General features: G+C 37.4%; 1 protein-coding gene across 2 annotated transcripts in view; it reads left to right on the top strand.

Annotated features, from left to right (window-relative positions):
• Positions 1–15,610, top strand: part of LOC109092000 (glutamate receptor ionotropic, kainate 5) — a 96,939-nt gene that overhangs the window by 41,932 nt on the left and 39,397 nt on the right. For both annotated transcript variants that reach the window (XM_042745065.1, XM_042745066.1), the window contains exons 4-6: positions 10,932–11,105; positions 12,101–12,265; positions 15,204–15,301. In XM_042745065.1, the coding sequence (XP_042600999.1) occupies positions 10,982–11,105; positions 12,101–12,265; positions 15,204–15,301 (387 nt within the window). In that variant the 5' untranslated portion in view covers positions 10,932–10,981. The remainder of the gene's footprint in view (positions 1–10,931; positions 11,106–12,100; positions 12,266–15,203; positions 15,302–15,610) is intronic.

Here is a 15,610-nt window from a genome sequence, read left to right as displayed (position 1 = left end):
GTGAAGGTGACAAGGAAAAGGTCTGGAGAGAAACAGTGCTTGAGAGTGAAGAAGTAGGGTGAAGTCACTGTCATTTTGTGTTGGGACAGATGATGGCTCCTTTCACAACCCGAGATGATGGTCACGAGCTCAAGCCTGAGGCACTGGCTAAATAAGACACACACCATGTCTGCACCGACTGCAGAACTCTGCTGAAACATGAGCAGGGTCTAAATCTATCTCTCGAGGTCAATGACAAACTTATTCTTTGACTTATTCCTCTTATAGTCCCATATTTGTTTCTTGATGTCTCTTCTTGTTAAGATACTCGCCAATTTATTTTCTTTTAATTAAGATCTCTCCATGCAGACCAAATCAGCATTTTACTAAAAAAGAATGTATCACTTTTTTTCACAAAAATATTAAGCAGTATAACTCTTTTCAACAGTGATAATAATATGATTTTTTTTTTTATTTAGTTTTTTTTTTTGAGCACCAAATTTATTATTAGATTAGATTTGATTATAAGGCTAAAGACTGAAATTCAGCTTTGCCATCTAAACTTTAATTTTAGAATATATTAATGTAGAAAACAGTTTTTTTTTAAATTGTAATAATATTTCACAATATTACTATTTTCCCTATTCAAATAGATGCAGCCTTGGTAAGTATAAAAAACATTCTAAAACATAATAATAAAATATACAGCCCATAGTTAGATAGATAGATATATAGATAGATAGATAGATAGATAGATAGATAGATAGATAGATAGATAGATAGATAGATAGATAGATAGATAGATAGATGGAAAATATGGTAAAAAACACATCTGATTTGTAAACAATTTCCTTTTTTACTAAATAAAAACAAAAACCAAAAATTCTGTCACCATGTATACATTTCAGTCTGTCTATAGCTTCAGAAGACTTGGCATATAGTGCACAAGCCGTATGCACTGCTTTAATTGTTTGCTTTTTTGAAGCTTGAAAGCTCCAGGCTTATATTTTTATATCATCCCTTTCGTTCAACAAGCCACCAACCCCTCTGTCCAGATGACACTGTGTTTCTGTCTATTTCTGTCACACGTCCAATCATTTCAAGCTGTTACCCCTTCTTCTTGCTAGTGTTTTAATGCTTATTCTGCTGCTGCGTTATGCACCGTTATACACACACACCTCACCCATCGCAAAAAGAGAGCGAAATATATCCCCTGTCTGTGGCTAAATGAGAGGATTATCCCTTCATTATAGTATCCGAGGCAGCACGGATGCCATACCACCGCTGCCTCTGAGGCAAACAAACCTTTTTATTTGCCTCAACCTCACAGGATGAGCCTTGTTAATGTCCCGAACACAGAGACGCATTACAGTGAGGGTGACAGGCATATTAGGAACACTGTTTTAACATTTTTTTCTTCTTCTAACAGCCTGTGAAGAAGGATCACAGCCAGTTGGCTTGGAGTGGCTGTTCCAAAGTAAATCCGAATGAAACCGCAGGACAGTGTTTGAGGTGTAATGTGAGAATTAGGATATTGGATTTGACAGCATGGGAGCAGTGTCTGCCCGGAATATTTTCTGTAGTCTAGTTGAAAACCTATCTTCTTCAATACCTGACAAATTTTGTAGTTTTATTTTGTTTGAGCCTCTTGGTACTTAAGACTCCCAAAAGCTTTAAAAGCACAGTCTTAAATGCTACCTTTGCCTTCGATCAAAAGCCAAGCAAGGTCAGAGCCTTTCGTTCTTCTTAATTTTCAACAAAGCATCTAGAGGCGGCATTAAAAAGACTTTCTTTAAGGCAAGGCAAGGCAAGGCAAGGCAAGTTTATTTATATAGCACATTTCGTACACAATGGTAATTCAAAGTGCTTTACATAAAAGAAGGTAAAATAATCATGAAGAAAAATAATAACAAAAATAAAACAAGCAATTTTAAAAACATAAAAACAGGCAATTTTAAAACATTGGAAATGATTTAAAAATTGACGTATTTAAAATGAATTTAAAACAGTTTAAAAATAGAAAATGATTTTACATAGAATATAGTGAATATGTAAAAATACAGTGCAAATCAATTCGGACATCGCACATTGCTCATTCAACAAATGCACAGCTAAACAGATGAGTTTTTTGAGTCTAGATTTAAATGTGACTAATGTTTTTAGCACATCTGATCTCGTCTGGAAGCTGATTCCAACTGCGGGCGGCATAGTAACTAAAGGCGGACTTCCCTTGTTTTGTGTGAACCCTTGGTATTTCTAACTGACTCGATCCTAATGATCTGAGTGGTCTGTTAGGTTTATATTTAGTGAACATATCTGCAATATATTTTGGTCCTAGGTCATTGAGTGATTTATAAACGAGTAAAAGTACTTTAAAATCAATCCTAAATGTAACTGGAAGCCAGTGTAAGGACCTGAGGACTGGTGTGATATGCTCAGATTTTCTGGTTCTAGTCAGAATCCTGGCAGCAGCGTTCTGGATGAGCTGCAGCTGTCTAATGGTCTTTTTGGGAAGGCCGGTGAGGAGACCATTACAATAGTCCACCCTGCTGGTGATAAAGGCATGAACAAGTTTCTCTAAGTCTTGACTGGAAACAAAACATCTAATCTCTTGCAATGTTTTTTAGATGATAGTATGCTGATTTAGTTACTGCTTTGACATGACTACTGAAACTAAGGTCTGTCTCCAGAATCACACCAAGATTCCTGACTTGATTTTTAGTTGTTTGTCCCCTTGAGTCAAGGTATGCATTCACGTTGAAAACTTCATCTTTGTTTCCAAATGCAATAACTTCAGTTTTTTTCCTTGTTTAACTGAAGAAAGTTATGGCACATCCAACTATTAATTTCATCAATACATTGGCAGAGGGAGTCAATGGGGCTGTAGTCATTTGGCGATAAGGCTAGGTAAATCTGGGTATCATCAGCATAGCTGTGATAGGCAATTTGGTTCTTTCTCATTATCTGACTTAGTGGGAGCATATACAGGCTAAACAAGAGCGGTGCCAGAATTGAGCCTTGTGGGACTCCGCATGTCATGGACGTCCACTTAGACTTATGCTCTCCTAGACTCACATAATAACCTCTCCCTTCTAAGTATGACCTGAACCATTTGAGTACCATCCCAGAAAGCCCGACCCAGTTTTCCAGTCTCTCTAGTAGTATGTTATGATCGACAGTGTCAAACGCAGCACTGAGATCTAGCAATACCAGCACTGATATTTTGCCAGAGTCAGAATTTAAGCGAATATCATTTATTATCTTAATGAGCGCTGTCTCTGTGCTGTGATGCAGTCGAAAACCAGATTGAAAATTGTCCAGGTATCCATTTGAGTTTAAGTATTTGTTCAGCTGATTAAAAAACTACCTTTTCTATAATTTTGCCTATAAAAGGAAGATTAGATATTGGTCTATAATTGCTCAGAATGGTGTTATCAAGATTGCTCTTTTTCAGGAGGGGCTTTACAACTGCAGTTTTCAGGGAGTTTGGAAATGTCCCAGAAAGAAGTGAGGCGTTCACCACTTCTAAGAGATCTGCTTCTAAACAGTTAAGCACACTTTTGAAAAAAGATGTGGGAAGTGTGTCAAGATCGCAGGTTGACGATTTTAGGTGCTGCACTATTTCTTCCAAAATTTTGCTATCAATTGCTTCAAAAATAGACATAGTATCTTTTTGATATTGCGTCCAGATCTGTCTGACCTCTGCATTACTTGAGGATGTGATATTAATGATATTAATGATCTTCTCAGAAAAGAAGGAAGCAAACTCATTGCATTTGGTAACTGAGAGCATTTCACTGGGAATCTGACTTGGGGGGTTTGTCAGTCTCTCAACAGTGGCAAAAAGAGTACGAGTGTTGTTTAAGTTACTGTTTATAAGGTTTGAGAAGAACTTTTGTCTAGCTGTGGCTAGTTTTACATTAAAAGCATGAAGGCTGTCTTTATAAATGCTATAGTGAATTTCAAGTTTCGTCTTCCGCCACATCCGCTCGGCTTTTCTGCATTGTCTTTTCATAGTCTGAACTGCTGTTGATCTTCTCCAAACTGATTTCTGTCTGTTTGTTTTCTTACTGACTATTATTGGAGCAATATCATCAATAACATTCTTAACCTTTTGAGTTAAAGGAATCAAGGAGAATATCAACAGAGTCTGCAGAAATGCTTGGTGTTAGAGATATAGCCTCCATAAACCGCACACTAGTGTTATCGTTAATGCATCTCCTTCTGACAGAGACAGATCTAGATTCATTGGTAGCAGAGATCAATATATCAAAGAAAATACAGAAGTGATCAGATAGTGCTACGTCCTTAATAACAATGGATGAAATGTTTAGACCCCTACTGATGATTAAATCTAGAGTGTGTCCACCTTTGTGTGTGGGTCCATGCACATGCTGAATCAGGTCAAAAGTGTTTAGAACCGTTATCATTTCTTTTGTAATTTTGTTTTCTGCATTATCTATATGAATATTAAAATCCCCTGCAATAGCAAAACAGTCAAACTCTGAGGAAATCATTGATAGCATTTCTGTGACCTCTTCAACAAAGGCTGGAGAGTATTTTGGAGGCCTGTAAATAATGATAAACAGAATGCGTGGAGCAACTTTCAGTACAATCCCTAGATATTCAAAAGACAAGTACTGACCAAATGACACTTGCTTGCATTGATAGACATCTTTAAATAGAGCAGCTACACCTCCACCTCTCCTAACAGTCCTGCAGACACTCATGAAAGTAAAGTTAGGAGGGGCTGCTTCATTGAGGACTGTTGCACTGCAGCTGTCTTCTAGCCATGTTTCATTTAGAAACATAAAATCCAGATTGTTTGTGTGTTATAAAGTCATTGATTAGAAATGATTTATTTTTTAGTGAGCGAATGTTTAAAAATGCCAACTTGATGGCAGTACTTTGTGTCTTTATATCAATCTTAGTTTGATGCATTATAGGTCGCAGATTCGATGAGTTTGCCCTTGAGCTTGAAAAGACCTTAGACTTTCTATCACGTGATAAAACTGAAATATAGAAAGCTACAGGCACGCTGGGTTCCCGCTTGTTCTGTAAACATTTGTGAATGTTGCTGCTATTATAGCGGGGACCCGACACATATCACTGAGAGCTGCTATCAGTTGTTTTTGGTTCACCTACAGCAGATGGAGGGTTTGGGCCCTGGCGTTGTGGCAGCGGTCGGAGAGCTCTCACAGGAGCAGGGCCCACAGGCTTTGGTGGCAGATGGAGGGTTTGGGCTTTTTTGGTGATATTTGCGGGCTTGCAGCGAATGAGTGAGAGAGAGTTTAGTCCCAGCATACACCAATTCCTCCATTTTCTGTGAGAAGCACAGAAGTGGAGATGCTGGAGAGAGGGATAATGTGTCCGGTGAGAGGGGCTGTGTCTCTGGTGTTTCCAGTGACTGTTATATGTTGTCCTGGCTTCCCTGGCTGTTTTCCAGAAGGTCGTCCTTGGGTGCTGAGTCTTGTATCTGTTTTGATACATCACAGTCTGTCTGTGAGGAGCTCTGTGGGCAGGGCTCAGCCGGGATAGTGTCCATCAGAAGTGCTTGTTGTGGCTGGATGGTGTTATCAGTGTCCTTGTGGGATATGTCAACCACATGATGACTCGGACCTGTGTGTGTGTGTGCTGAATGAATTGACATACTCTGCTGAAGGATGGCGTAAGCAGAAGTAGAAATTGTCCTTAAGCACTCTAGCTCCAAGTTTGTTAGGGTGGAGGCCATCCGGTTTTTTAAACAGTTGTCTATGGCCCCAGAACAGATTGAAGTTGTCGATGAAATTTACTCCTTTTATATTGCAAGATCTTTGTAGCCATGTGTTCAGCCCAAGCAACCGTGAAAACATATTTGTTCCCCTTGCTGGAAGTGGTCCACTGATGAACGACTGAACTTTGAGTCTTCGAAGTGTTTCAAAGAGTTCACTGAAGTCCTTCTTAAGGAGTTCTGACTGCTCTTTCCGAATATCATTCTTCCCCACATGGATGATGATTCGATTTGCAGTCTTGTGCTTCATCAGAATGTTCTGAAGTTCCTTGTTCACATCAGAAACCGTTGCTTGAGGAAGGCAGCATGTTGTTGTAGTCCTGCTACTGATGTTTCTGATAATAGAGTCACCCACTATCAGAGTCCTGGGCTCGGCTGCGCTCTGAGCTGAATGCCGCTGTCTGCTCGACCTTGAGCGCCTGTTAGTAGCAGTGTTAGCTGCTGGCTGATCCGATACATGTTTAATCACATTTGGGGATTCCTCACCCGCATTCATTAATGCTTCAAATCTGTTCTCAAGATGTATAGGGGGTGGCAGAATACCTGTATTCACAAGTCTTGTAATAGTCGAATCTGGGGTAGAGGATGCTACAGCAGCAATACGAGAAACTCGTGACAATCTGATGTCTTGTGTTCCTTTGGGTCTCGCTCCCTGTTTGTGCCATCGATTAGTGTGGCGATCAGGTTTCGGCTTGTTCCTCTACACTTGGTATAAACTGTTGAGATTCAGAAGATTCATGGGACTCACCGGCTGTATGCTGAGAGGGTCCATGACGACGGTCTGCTGAGTGTTCCGCCTGTTTTGGAAGTCCAGCAAGTAACTTTGTTTCAAGAACCACAATCCTTTGGTAGAAGTTTGCAGCAGTTTATGCAACAAGTATATTCAACAGGAGGTATTTTCTCTCTCTTCTGTTTGAATGTAGGCAGTTGTTTTCCCGTCTCCGGAATGTAAGCTGCTGGCAGTGGGAGGCAAAGTCTTCTTTTTGTAGTATAATTCCAGTCCCAAAGAGTTTTTAGTTTTAGTGTTTGTGCCAAAAATCTGTTGTTTGAGCACTGTGCTGATCTGCTGAAGTAAAAATCTTAGAAAAATCTTAGAAAAATCTGAAGAAAAGTACAGAAATAAGAAGCAAAGCGCAGAGCAGTAAGCTAGAACGTCCGAACGGTAGCAAAGCCGGAAGCAAGGTCAGGGATAGTAGATGTACGTAATTGCTTATGCTTTTTCACTGGCCTGATGCTTAGCATTTGTCATACACCCATCTAAGAACAGGATTTGTTTCTAGTCATATGTACATTGTTCCAGATGGGTTTCTGAAGCTAAAATACCATTCAAATGTCATGGAGATTTAATATGAGCTTTCAGGTTATTAAAAAAAGGATAAATGCTTTAATAGCAAAAGTGTTTAACAGCAGATTTGATGCTTTTACAGGTTAGTTAATATGGGATGTTTTAATGTTAAATGTCCACTGAAGTGGCTTGAAACACACAGCTTTATTCTACAGTATGTAGTGATGTAATTTCAACTGATACAGGAAGACATGGCAGGGATATATTGAGCAGCTCCACCCCCTTTATCAAAATAGTCAATAGTGTTTCATTTATATCAGCTCAGGCTAGAGCCATTGAGCTCGGTAAAGCCACATTTGACAGCTTATGACAGCCATATTCTAATAGATTAGATTCTAGAGAGCATTTGATTGGACAGAATGTTTGAGAAGTTGAAAAGCAGGGTGCAGGGTGATGTGATGTCATCAAAATCATTGATCCAAACTGGTGGAAGTGAGAAACTTTAAGTTTTGAATTCTTATATTTTCTAAATGCGAATTTTGGCGTTGTTTTGGAAAACATGTCTTAGATAACCTTAAGGATAACATATTCATACTAAAAGAAAAAAACTTCAATTTTAATTTAATAGGGACTTTAAAGTTTTTATTTTTTAAATTTTAATTAATAAAAATTTTATTTTGACATTGTTAAAACAATTTAACTAACAATTTAAAACAATCTTTCAAAATAATAATATAGTATATGTGACACTGTCTGAAAATCTAATTATAAGATAACAAGCATCCAAGTTTGATTTCAACCATTAATTTCAGTACAATTCAATCTTTGGCATGGCCTCAGTCAATAGGAAAGATATCAATGTTACATTTTCACAAAATGTTCTTTAGCTTGTGAAGTATGATTTTATGTAGAGAATAGTACAAAAAAAAAAAAAAAAAAACTTTAGCTGGATTTTCACAGCCAGAGTCACACACACACACATACATATACTATAACGATTGTAGCATGGAGTCTTTTTTTGCATGTTTTATATTTTTATTAAAGCTTTTGGTGTAGTTTTACTGAATTCATTTTTATTAAAATTTGATTGTTTTTTAATTGAGCTTCTGTGTTTGAAGGCCTACATCAGCCACATTGATTTTTTGTACAACAGCTTATGTGATACTTCATAATTAACAAAAGGAAAATGGCTTCTGGAACCCAGGCCACTGGGCCAAGAAAATGGTTGTCACTGTTGAGATTTGTAAAGGTTAACAAGGTGTGAATGTCCATGCATCAGTCTTAGGATGTGTTAAACACATTATATATTGTTATAGAGAGCAAAAGCAGAGCTTCATTGATTAGGCGAGCCTGCAGGCAATTACATTGACTTTTAAATTCAATGCAGAAGGATGGGAAAGCTAACAGTTAAATAACTGAAACAGCCAAGCTTGAATTTCTGCCCATTCAGCATGCTGTCGCCTCATGTGGTATTTACTTGTGTGTGTTAATACTTTCTTTTTCTTCAGACCCTCTACCCTCTCACAATCTCCTTCGGTTTACTTTCATCTTTCTCTCCAAGCTATTTCTGCATTCTCTTGCACACTATCTCATCCCAGCTGTCTTTCTTCTGTCCTCTCCTCCCTTTTTGGTTCACTCAATTCATTTTGGTTCCATTCAGACTTCAATTTGAATTCATTCAAAGGGCCTTATTGGCAGGAAAGATAAACATTTACTTCATGGAGCCGGAGAAGGCCAATACAAATCAAGCTGTTGACAAACTCAAACACAGGCAGCCCAGGACTGACGGCGGCTTTAGGGATGAGGCTCTTGATCTTTAGGTTGACTTGTGTCTCTGTTCTGTGCGGCCCATACATGCATACACACACACACACACACACACACAGCAGACCACAGTCTTTCTGGCTCTATTATGCTGCATTCGTCAAGCGTTCAATCTTTCTCGCTCTCCTCTTTGTCTCCCAAAGCCATTTCTGAGTCTGTTTCTTCTGGCTGCATTCAATTCTCTCGGCATCTCTGTATTCTGTTGTGGGTTTTCTTGTGGTGAACTGTTTTATATCGCAGCATGCGGCCTGTGCCGAGTTTGCGGTACAAATAATTATTATACATCACATTGACGGACTGGGTTGTAAAATTTCTGTCTGTTTTTGTACATGTTTGATTTCCCTGGTAATTCGTTTACTGTTTCATTCGTATACGTGCTCATTTTTCCACACATGAATTACACACCTCTTCTGAGATTGCTTTATCTGTGAGCAGCGTATGTGAAATATCATGCACATGGTATTTTATTCATGCACAGTAATAATTTAGGCCTATATCAGTCCTGTTTAGGTCTATAGTGACCTGAACACATATGAATTGAATGGTCAGTGTTTATTTTTATGCTTGCATACATACACTTTCCTCCTTGCTTGAAAAATTTGGAAAACCAGTCATAGTAAGCTCATGTTATTCTTCAGTAAAATATATAGCATCCCAGAATTACTTTGTGAATCAATGGAAAGTATAGAAACACAACAGACCAGATACTTTAATATTTATCTGTCAAAATGACCATTTTGAATCATCCATCATGGTTTTAAAAATGTGGTTTTCAGTTTCTAGTTAACAACCTCAGCAAGTCACTGCAACTGCTGCAAATATGTTTTCAGGTGCTAATAAACAGCAATGTACACTTTGGCAACACTCCTGAATATTTTATCACATCATATCCCCAGCATCTTGTGTATGGCTTATATTACAGCGCGGGGACAAGTAACAGGCATTTTGGTATATCTTGTTTCTTGCTGTGTGGATGGGAATATTTACCCGTGTTGTGTGTGTTAGTGAAGGGCATTGAAAAAGCAGGCATATTATGTTTAAAAGTAGCATGTTTGTGCTGCTTGCAAACCAAAATTGTCAACAAGGAAACCTTTAATAGCTTAAGTGGGTGATGCAACACATGGACAGAGTGGTATGGACAACAGTTAAAACAAAATCAAGGACTATGTTTGGAATGGAATAATAGCTGCTTACTGAAATTTGTGCATTATATACTGTATGCAGTTTTTTTTTCAATAGTATGCATTATTCAATGCGGTGGCTGGAAGAATTGTTTTCACATGACCTCACTATGTTGCATGTTTGCACTGAATAATGTTAAAATGTTGCATGTTTAATTCAACTTCAACCATCTAGTTATCTTTTCTTCTCTCTCTCTCTCTCTCTCTCTCTCTCTCTCTCTCTCTCTCTCTCTCTCTCTCTCTCTCTCTCTCTCTCTCTCTATATATATATATATATATATATATATATATATATATATATATAATTATTTTTTTTGAATCTTGGTGTAATCTTGGTAATTATACATAATTTTATTTTGTGACTAATTCAAAGTGTGAGAAATACTTTTGTCTGATCTCACCTTGCTTCGTCTTCTCTGTTAAGCAAAAGTTCACCTTAAATGAAAATTTGCTATTAATTTACACACCATTACATCTTAGATGGCCTGAGGGTGAACTATGGCTGGTGTGAACCTTTTTGGTGAACTATGCAGTACCTTTAACATATCGAAAGAAATGCTGACACTGCCCCTTTCCTTTTTGTATCTCTCAAAACAAATCAGCATTTTTCATATAGTACATTAATAATGTTGTGATGTCGAAATTCACTGGTAACATTTAACATGACAATTTAATATTTTAGTATTTGTATATAATTTTTATATAGCCAAAATATTATGTATTTAGGCATAATAGAATTTTAATATCAGCCCATTATTGGTTACTGGCTATAACATGAAAATGATTACCTGCTTTTCGATATCTGATTTAATACCATGCATCCTTAGTTTCTTTCTTAATTCTGTATGTAAGTGGATGACTTCTCGTGCATATTTATGTACCTGCCCTCCAGGTGGCGGTGCAGGCAGCCAGACGACCTTTCTCCATGAGGAGCAGTGGAAGATGCCGGCTCTGCCAGCGCTGCTGCTGTCGATTCACCTCCTCTTCATCCTCCTGCTGTTGCTTCTGCTGACCATGGCCCCGTCCTCTCACAGCCAGGCACCCACTCTTGCAGCCGTCAGGATGGGTGAGTCCACCACTTCCTGATACAAAACACACAAAATTGCATCTTCACATCGTCTCTCTGTTTCTAGGGTGTGATTGCTTTACTGGTCCAAGTCAAAACTATGGGATCATCTTGCCTGTTTTATCATGTACCCAGTGAAGATTCATTCATGTCAGCAGCACAAACTGTGTTGGAAAGATTAATAGTCAGGGATAATAGTAAGAGTCCTACTGGTCTTCACCTATGCAACTGCGGCATTAACCTCATCCACTTTCTACCCATTAGAAGGTCAAATTCTGCCTCAGTTCTTCCAGCTTCATCTATAGAGATCATGTGAAAAATAAAAACACTTTTTACTTGGAATAAGCAGCAGTAGTGTCTCCTGATAACCCAAATGTTTTCCTTGTAATGGAGGTAGCAAGCATCAAAGTGAAGCCCACATTTATAGTGACTACAAAGCTTGTTCTTAATTTAATATTTTAAACGCATCTTCTGATGAAATAATCTTTTTTAACGAAACACCTGTTATGCAGAACAGTGAGAGTGAAGCAATAATCTCAGATATGTGTGTTAGGATCGTTTTGCTTCTATTTTTTTGTTGATTTATCAAAAATAAGATTAATCCATTTTGAATCCGTTCAGAGCAGGGTTCAGGCGAAATTAGGCAGTATTATCGGATTCAAGCAGGAGCCTTTTTCAAAGTGGCTTGTACTTGGTTGTTGCTTCCCAGCATGTGACTGATTGCTTCAAGCATCAGCATGTTCATCTTGATTATTGCGAACAATAAAGCGTCAATTAATCTCTGGCAAGCCTCCAAAGAAAATGCGCTCAATAGCACAATCTAATCAGTTAAAATCACAACATGCGACATTCATTGCAAACTTGTTTCTGTTCAATCATGATGAGTAACTCCATCTTTTTGCAATAACAAATGCAACTTCAATCCTCAACATCAGAAAACTCAATTAAATTCCAGAGGGGAAACAAAACACAGAGCTTTTTCTGTTCCTCTTCAGCTGCTATTTTAGATGATCAGTCAGCGTGTGGACGTGGAGAGCGGTTGGCATTGGCTCTGGCCCGAGAAAACATCAACAGTGTGATGGAGGGCCCGGCACGAGCCCGTGTGGAGGTCGACATCTTTGAGCTGCAGAGAGACTCTCAGTATGAGACTACAGACACAAGTGAGTCCAACAAAATGACTACACACACATACTGATACCCACATCAAACAGCATTCACAATTTTACTTCTGTAATGTGAAGTATTTTGAATGAAACCTCAACAGCTTGAATGAAAATCCAGCAATAACAAATTGTAGACTGGGACAGGATTTTATTGGATTAAGAAAAGTGGGCATTTTAGAGGATGCTTTTGAATGGAAAGTCAAGGTTGATGATGAAAAGTCAAGTTTGGAAGACTTCTTTTTGTAATGTATTGTTATTTGCTGTTATATTCTATTTTTGTTAACCAGAATTAAATTAAACATTGGCAAGATTGAATGCTGAGTTATCTGGGTCAATATCACTGTAGGGTGCCTTTTGGTGTCCCGTGCATAACTCGTTTGCCATGATAACTTTACATAAAAATGACTATGAAAGGGTGTGTTATATTAGGCTAAGTTTTTATATTCATAACAAAAGCGTTACTTGGCTCTTTAGATACATTTTCTAGATTTTTTTTAGTTTTGTGTAAGGGGATGCGTGTTATTTTGCTATGTCCCATGCACTGCTCATTAAATTCGAATGATAGTAGAATATTGTCAAATCATAAAAAAAAAGAAAAATGTTCACCTATTAATATTTTGTTAAACAAGAGATTATTCAATTTGAGTGCATTGATCATTTGGTAATAAAAACAATATTTTTATTTAATAAAAAAAAGAAGAGTTTGTCCATGTCCCTTGAATGGTTGTCTACCCTGTCGTATTGGGGAATCCGCCCCTTTAAGAAAAGGCCATCCCCTTTAGTGACATCTGGACAACAGATTTTTTTGTCTCTTAAGTGGCGGGAATTTCAACGGCTGAGGTGAGTAAGTTGGTGGCTTTTCAACTGAGAAATTTTCTTAGTTTAAGTTTGCTTACTTGCTTTGCAAAAAGCTTAACATGTCCACCCTGTCGGCATAAAATATGCTAGAGGTGATAAGAATACAATATTTTTTTAAATATGTAAGTTTAAATATACCAAATTCTCTTCAAAAACCATACTAACTATTTGAGCTAGTCACAGTTTGTTGTAAGTTAATTTGCTAACTGAAGCTCAAAATGTCCACCCTGTCTTTGTTCCAAAATGTCCACCCTGTTGGCCGCTTAGACTCGATAGGGTTGAAATACACATGACAGGGTGGACATAGCATTCATTTGTAGTTAATATTGCTAAAAAACTAAAATAATTTTTTTTTTGGGGGGGGTGGGGGGGGGGGGGGGGGGGGGGGGGGGGTATATCAGTGTGATTAAAAATGTACTTATATTTATTATTATTATTATTATTATTTTTTCGAAGTTGAAAAATGTTCCATTGTCATATTTTGTCATGCTTTGTGTGTTCTGCTTTATGTGTCCACCCCGTCATGTGCTGGTCCACCCTGTCGTCTTGATATTTTACAATAATATTTTAAATAATAATTCAATCATATCTATATAATCCAGTGTGTTCAATAGCTAGGTGTGGGGGCAATGATATGCAAACAAAAAACTGCATCCAAATATCACAAATCCAAATAAGAAAAGATACATGTGCGAATTGTATGATTTTCTTTGAAAACACATGGTTTACATAAAATCTTTTATGTATTTAGAATTTGAAAGCAAACAAACAACCCTGTTTAGAAAAGGGACATCATACCTTTCAGAAAATATAATTTACATCTTAATATTGCAATAAAAATGTATTTAGCAGTATTACATATTTCCCTGACAGGGTGGACATATCTTATGGTTTATGCTTGGAATAATGGCCCATAATTATCTAAAAAAAAGAAAAAAAAAATGTGTGGGAGCTCAGCTAACATGTTTCTATAGTAGTTGAGTGTCTACTATTTATGACATGACATAAAGCGAATGGGAAATTTAAACCAACATTTATGAGTATTGTGAGGGTTGAAAGGCACTCTATGGTGATAATGACCCATCTACAAAATTACTATTGTTATTATTTTTTACTTTCCAATTATTTGACTGTATTAAAAAAGTGGGCCTTCCATAACAGAATGGAGTTTAGAGGATGCTTTTTGAATAGAAAGCCAAGGTTCAAGGTCAAGTAAGGATGATTTCTTTTTCAAATGTATATTTAATTAATATACAGTACTAATTATTATCAATTAATAGTTAAATTATTATTATTATTACTGATATTGTAAACAAATTTAAATTAACTACTCGCAAGATTTAATGCTGATTACCTGCAACAGTAATTTAAAGCAATGCTTAAATAATTTTTTTTTATTTAACATTTATAAGTAATATTTATTGGTTAACATTATTACATTTTGAAAAAAAAAACATTTTTTTCTTTAGAATATGTACTGCTGAGGAGTGCACAATAAAGCCAACAACACGGGTAAAGAAAAAAAAATTGAGTCAATGTTTAATTCAAGTTTGCTTTAACCATTGGACTGAACTGGACCGATAACACACACTCACAGCATGTAAATGTTACAGGATAAAAAAAAATTCATTTGATGCGAAATGAATTACATACCCATGTAACACATGCACAGTGCCCTGAACATTTACATGCAACACAGTTCAAAAGCAGGCAAGAAAAAAATCTTTTCATCTAAATATACACCGTGTGCTCTCTCTCCCCCTCGTTCTTCTGTAGAATTAGAGCAGCAATCTCCTGTAGGCAGAGCATAAATCTGTGTTGTGCTTATTGATGTAATTAATCAAAAAGAGCTTTGCATTGACTCCTAATTTGATATATCATCTAGGAACAGGACACAGAACTGGACGGTGTCCAAGACGTTGGCTTTTTCTCTGCCCACTGCAATGTCTGTCTGTCTCTACCCTGTCCCTTTCTCATTCAGTCACTGTCTTGCTCTATCGCCCCACTCTCTATCTCTCTCTCTCATGGTACATCTATTTATCCATCTCTTTCTGATAATGTATCTTTACCCTCTCAGTGTGTCAGATCCTGCCAAAGGGAGTGGTCTCTGTCATTGGTCCTGCCTCTAGTCCTGCTTCTGGATCCACCGTCAGTCATATATGTGGGGAAAAAGAGGTGAGAATGAAAGGAAGTGCGTTTGCGTATATGTCTTTTGTGCATTTCTTGAAATGATATATTTACACTGCTCCTCAGCCACAGGCCATTATTTCTTGCGTGCCTTTGCTTTGCTGCTTGAAAAGCATCTCCCCTCTGACCTAATTTCCCGTATTTTCACTCTCTTCTCCTTCCTTACGGTGAGAGATACTGTAGAATGATATATCAGCCAGGATGATTAATTGGCCGATATCTGGTCGTTTTGGTGCCCACTCAAGCAATTAACAATTTAATATTGCATAAAATGAATGTGCATTTAGTTTCTGTAAT

This window comes from Cyprinus carpio, chromosome B19, assembly GCF_018340385.1.
Source record: "Cyprinus carpio isolate SPL01 chromosome B19, ASM1834038v1, whole genome shotgun sequence".
NCBI lineage: Eukaryota > Metazoa > Chordata > Actinopteri > Cypriniformes > Cyprinidae > Cyprinus > Cyprinus carpio.
Note: the sequence above shows the minus strand (reverse complement) of the source record. Positions and strands in the feature narration are given on the sequence as shown.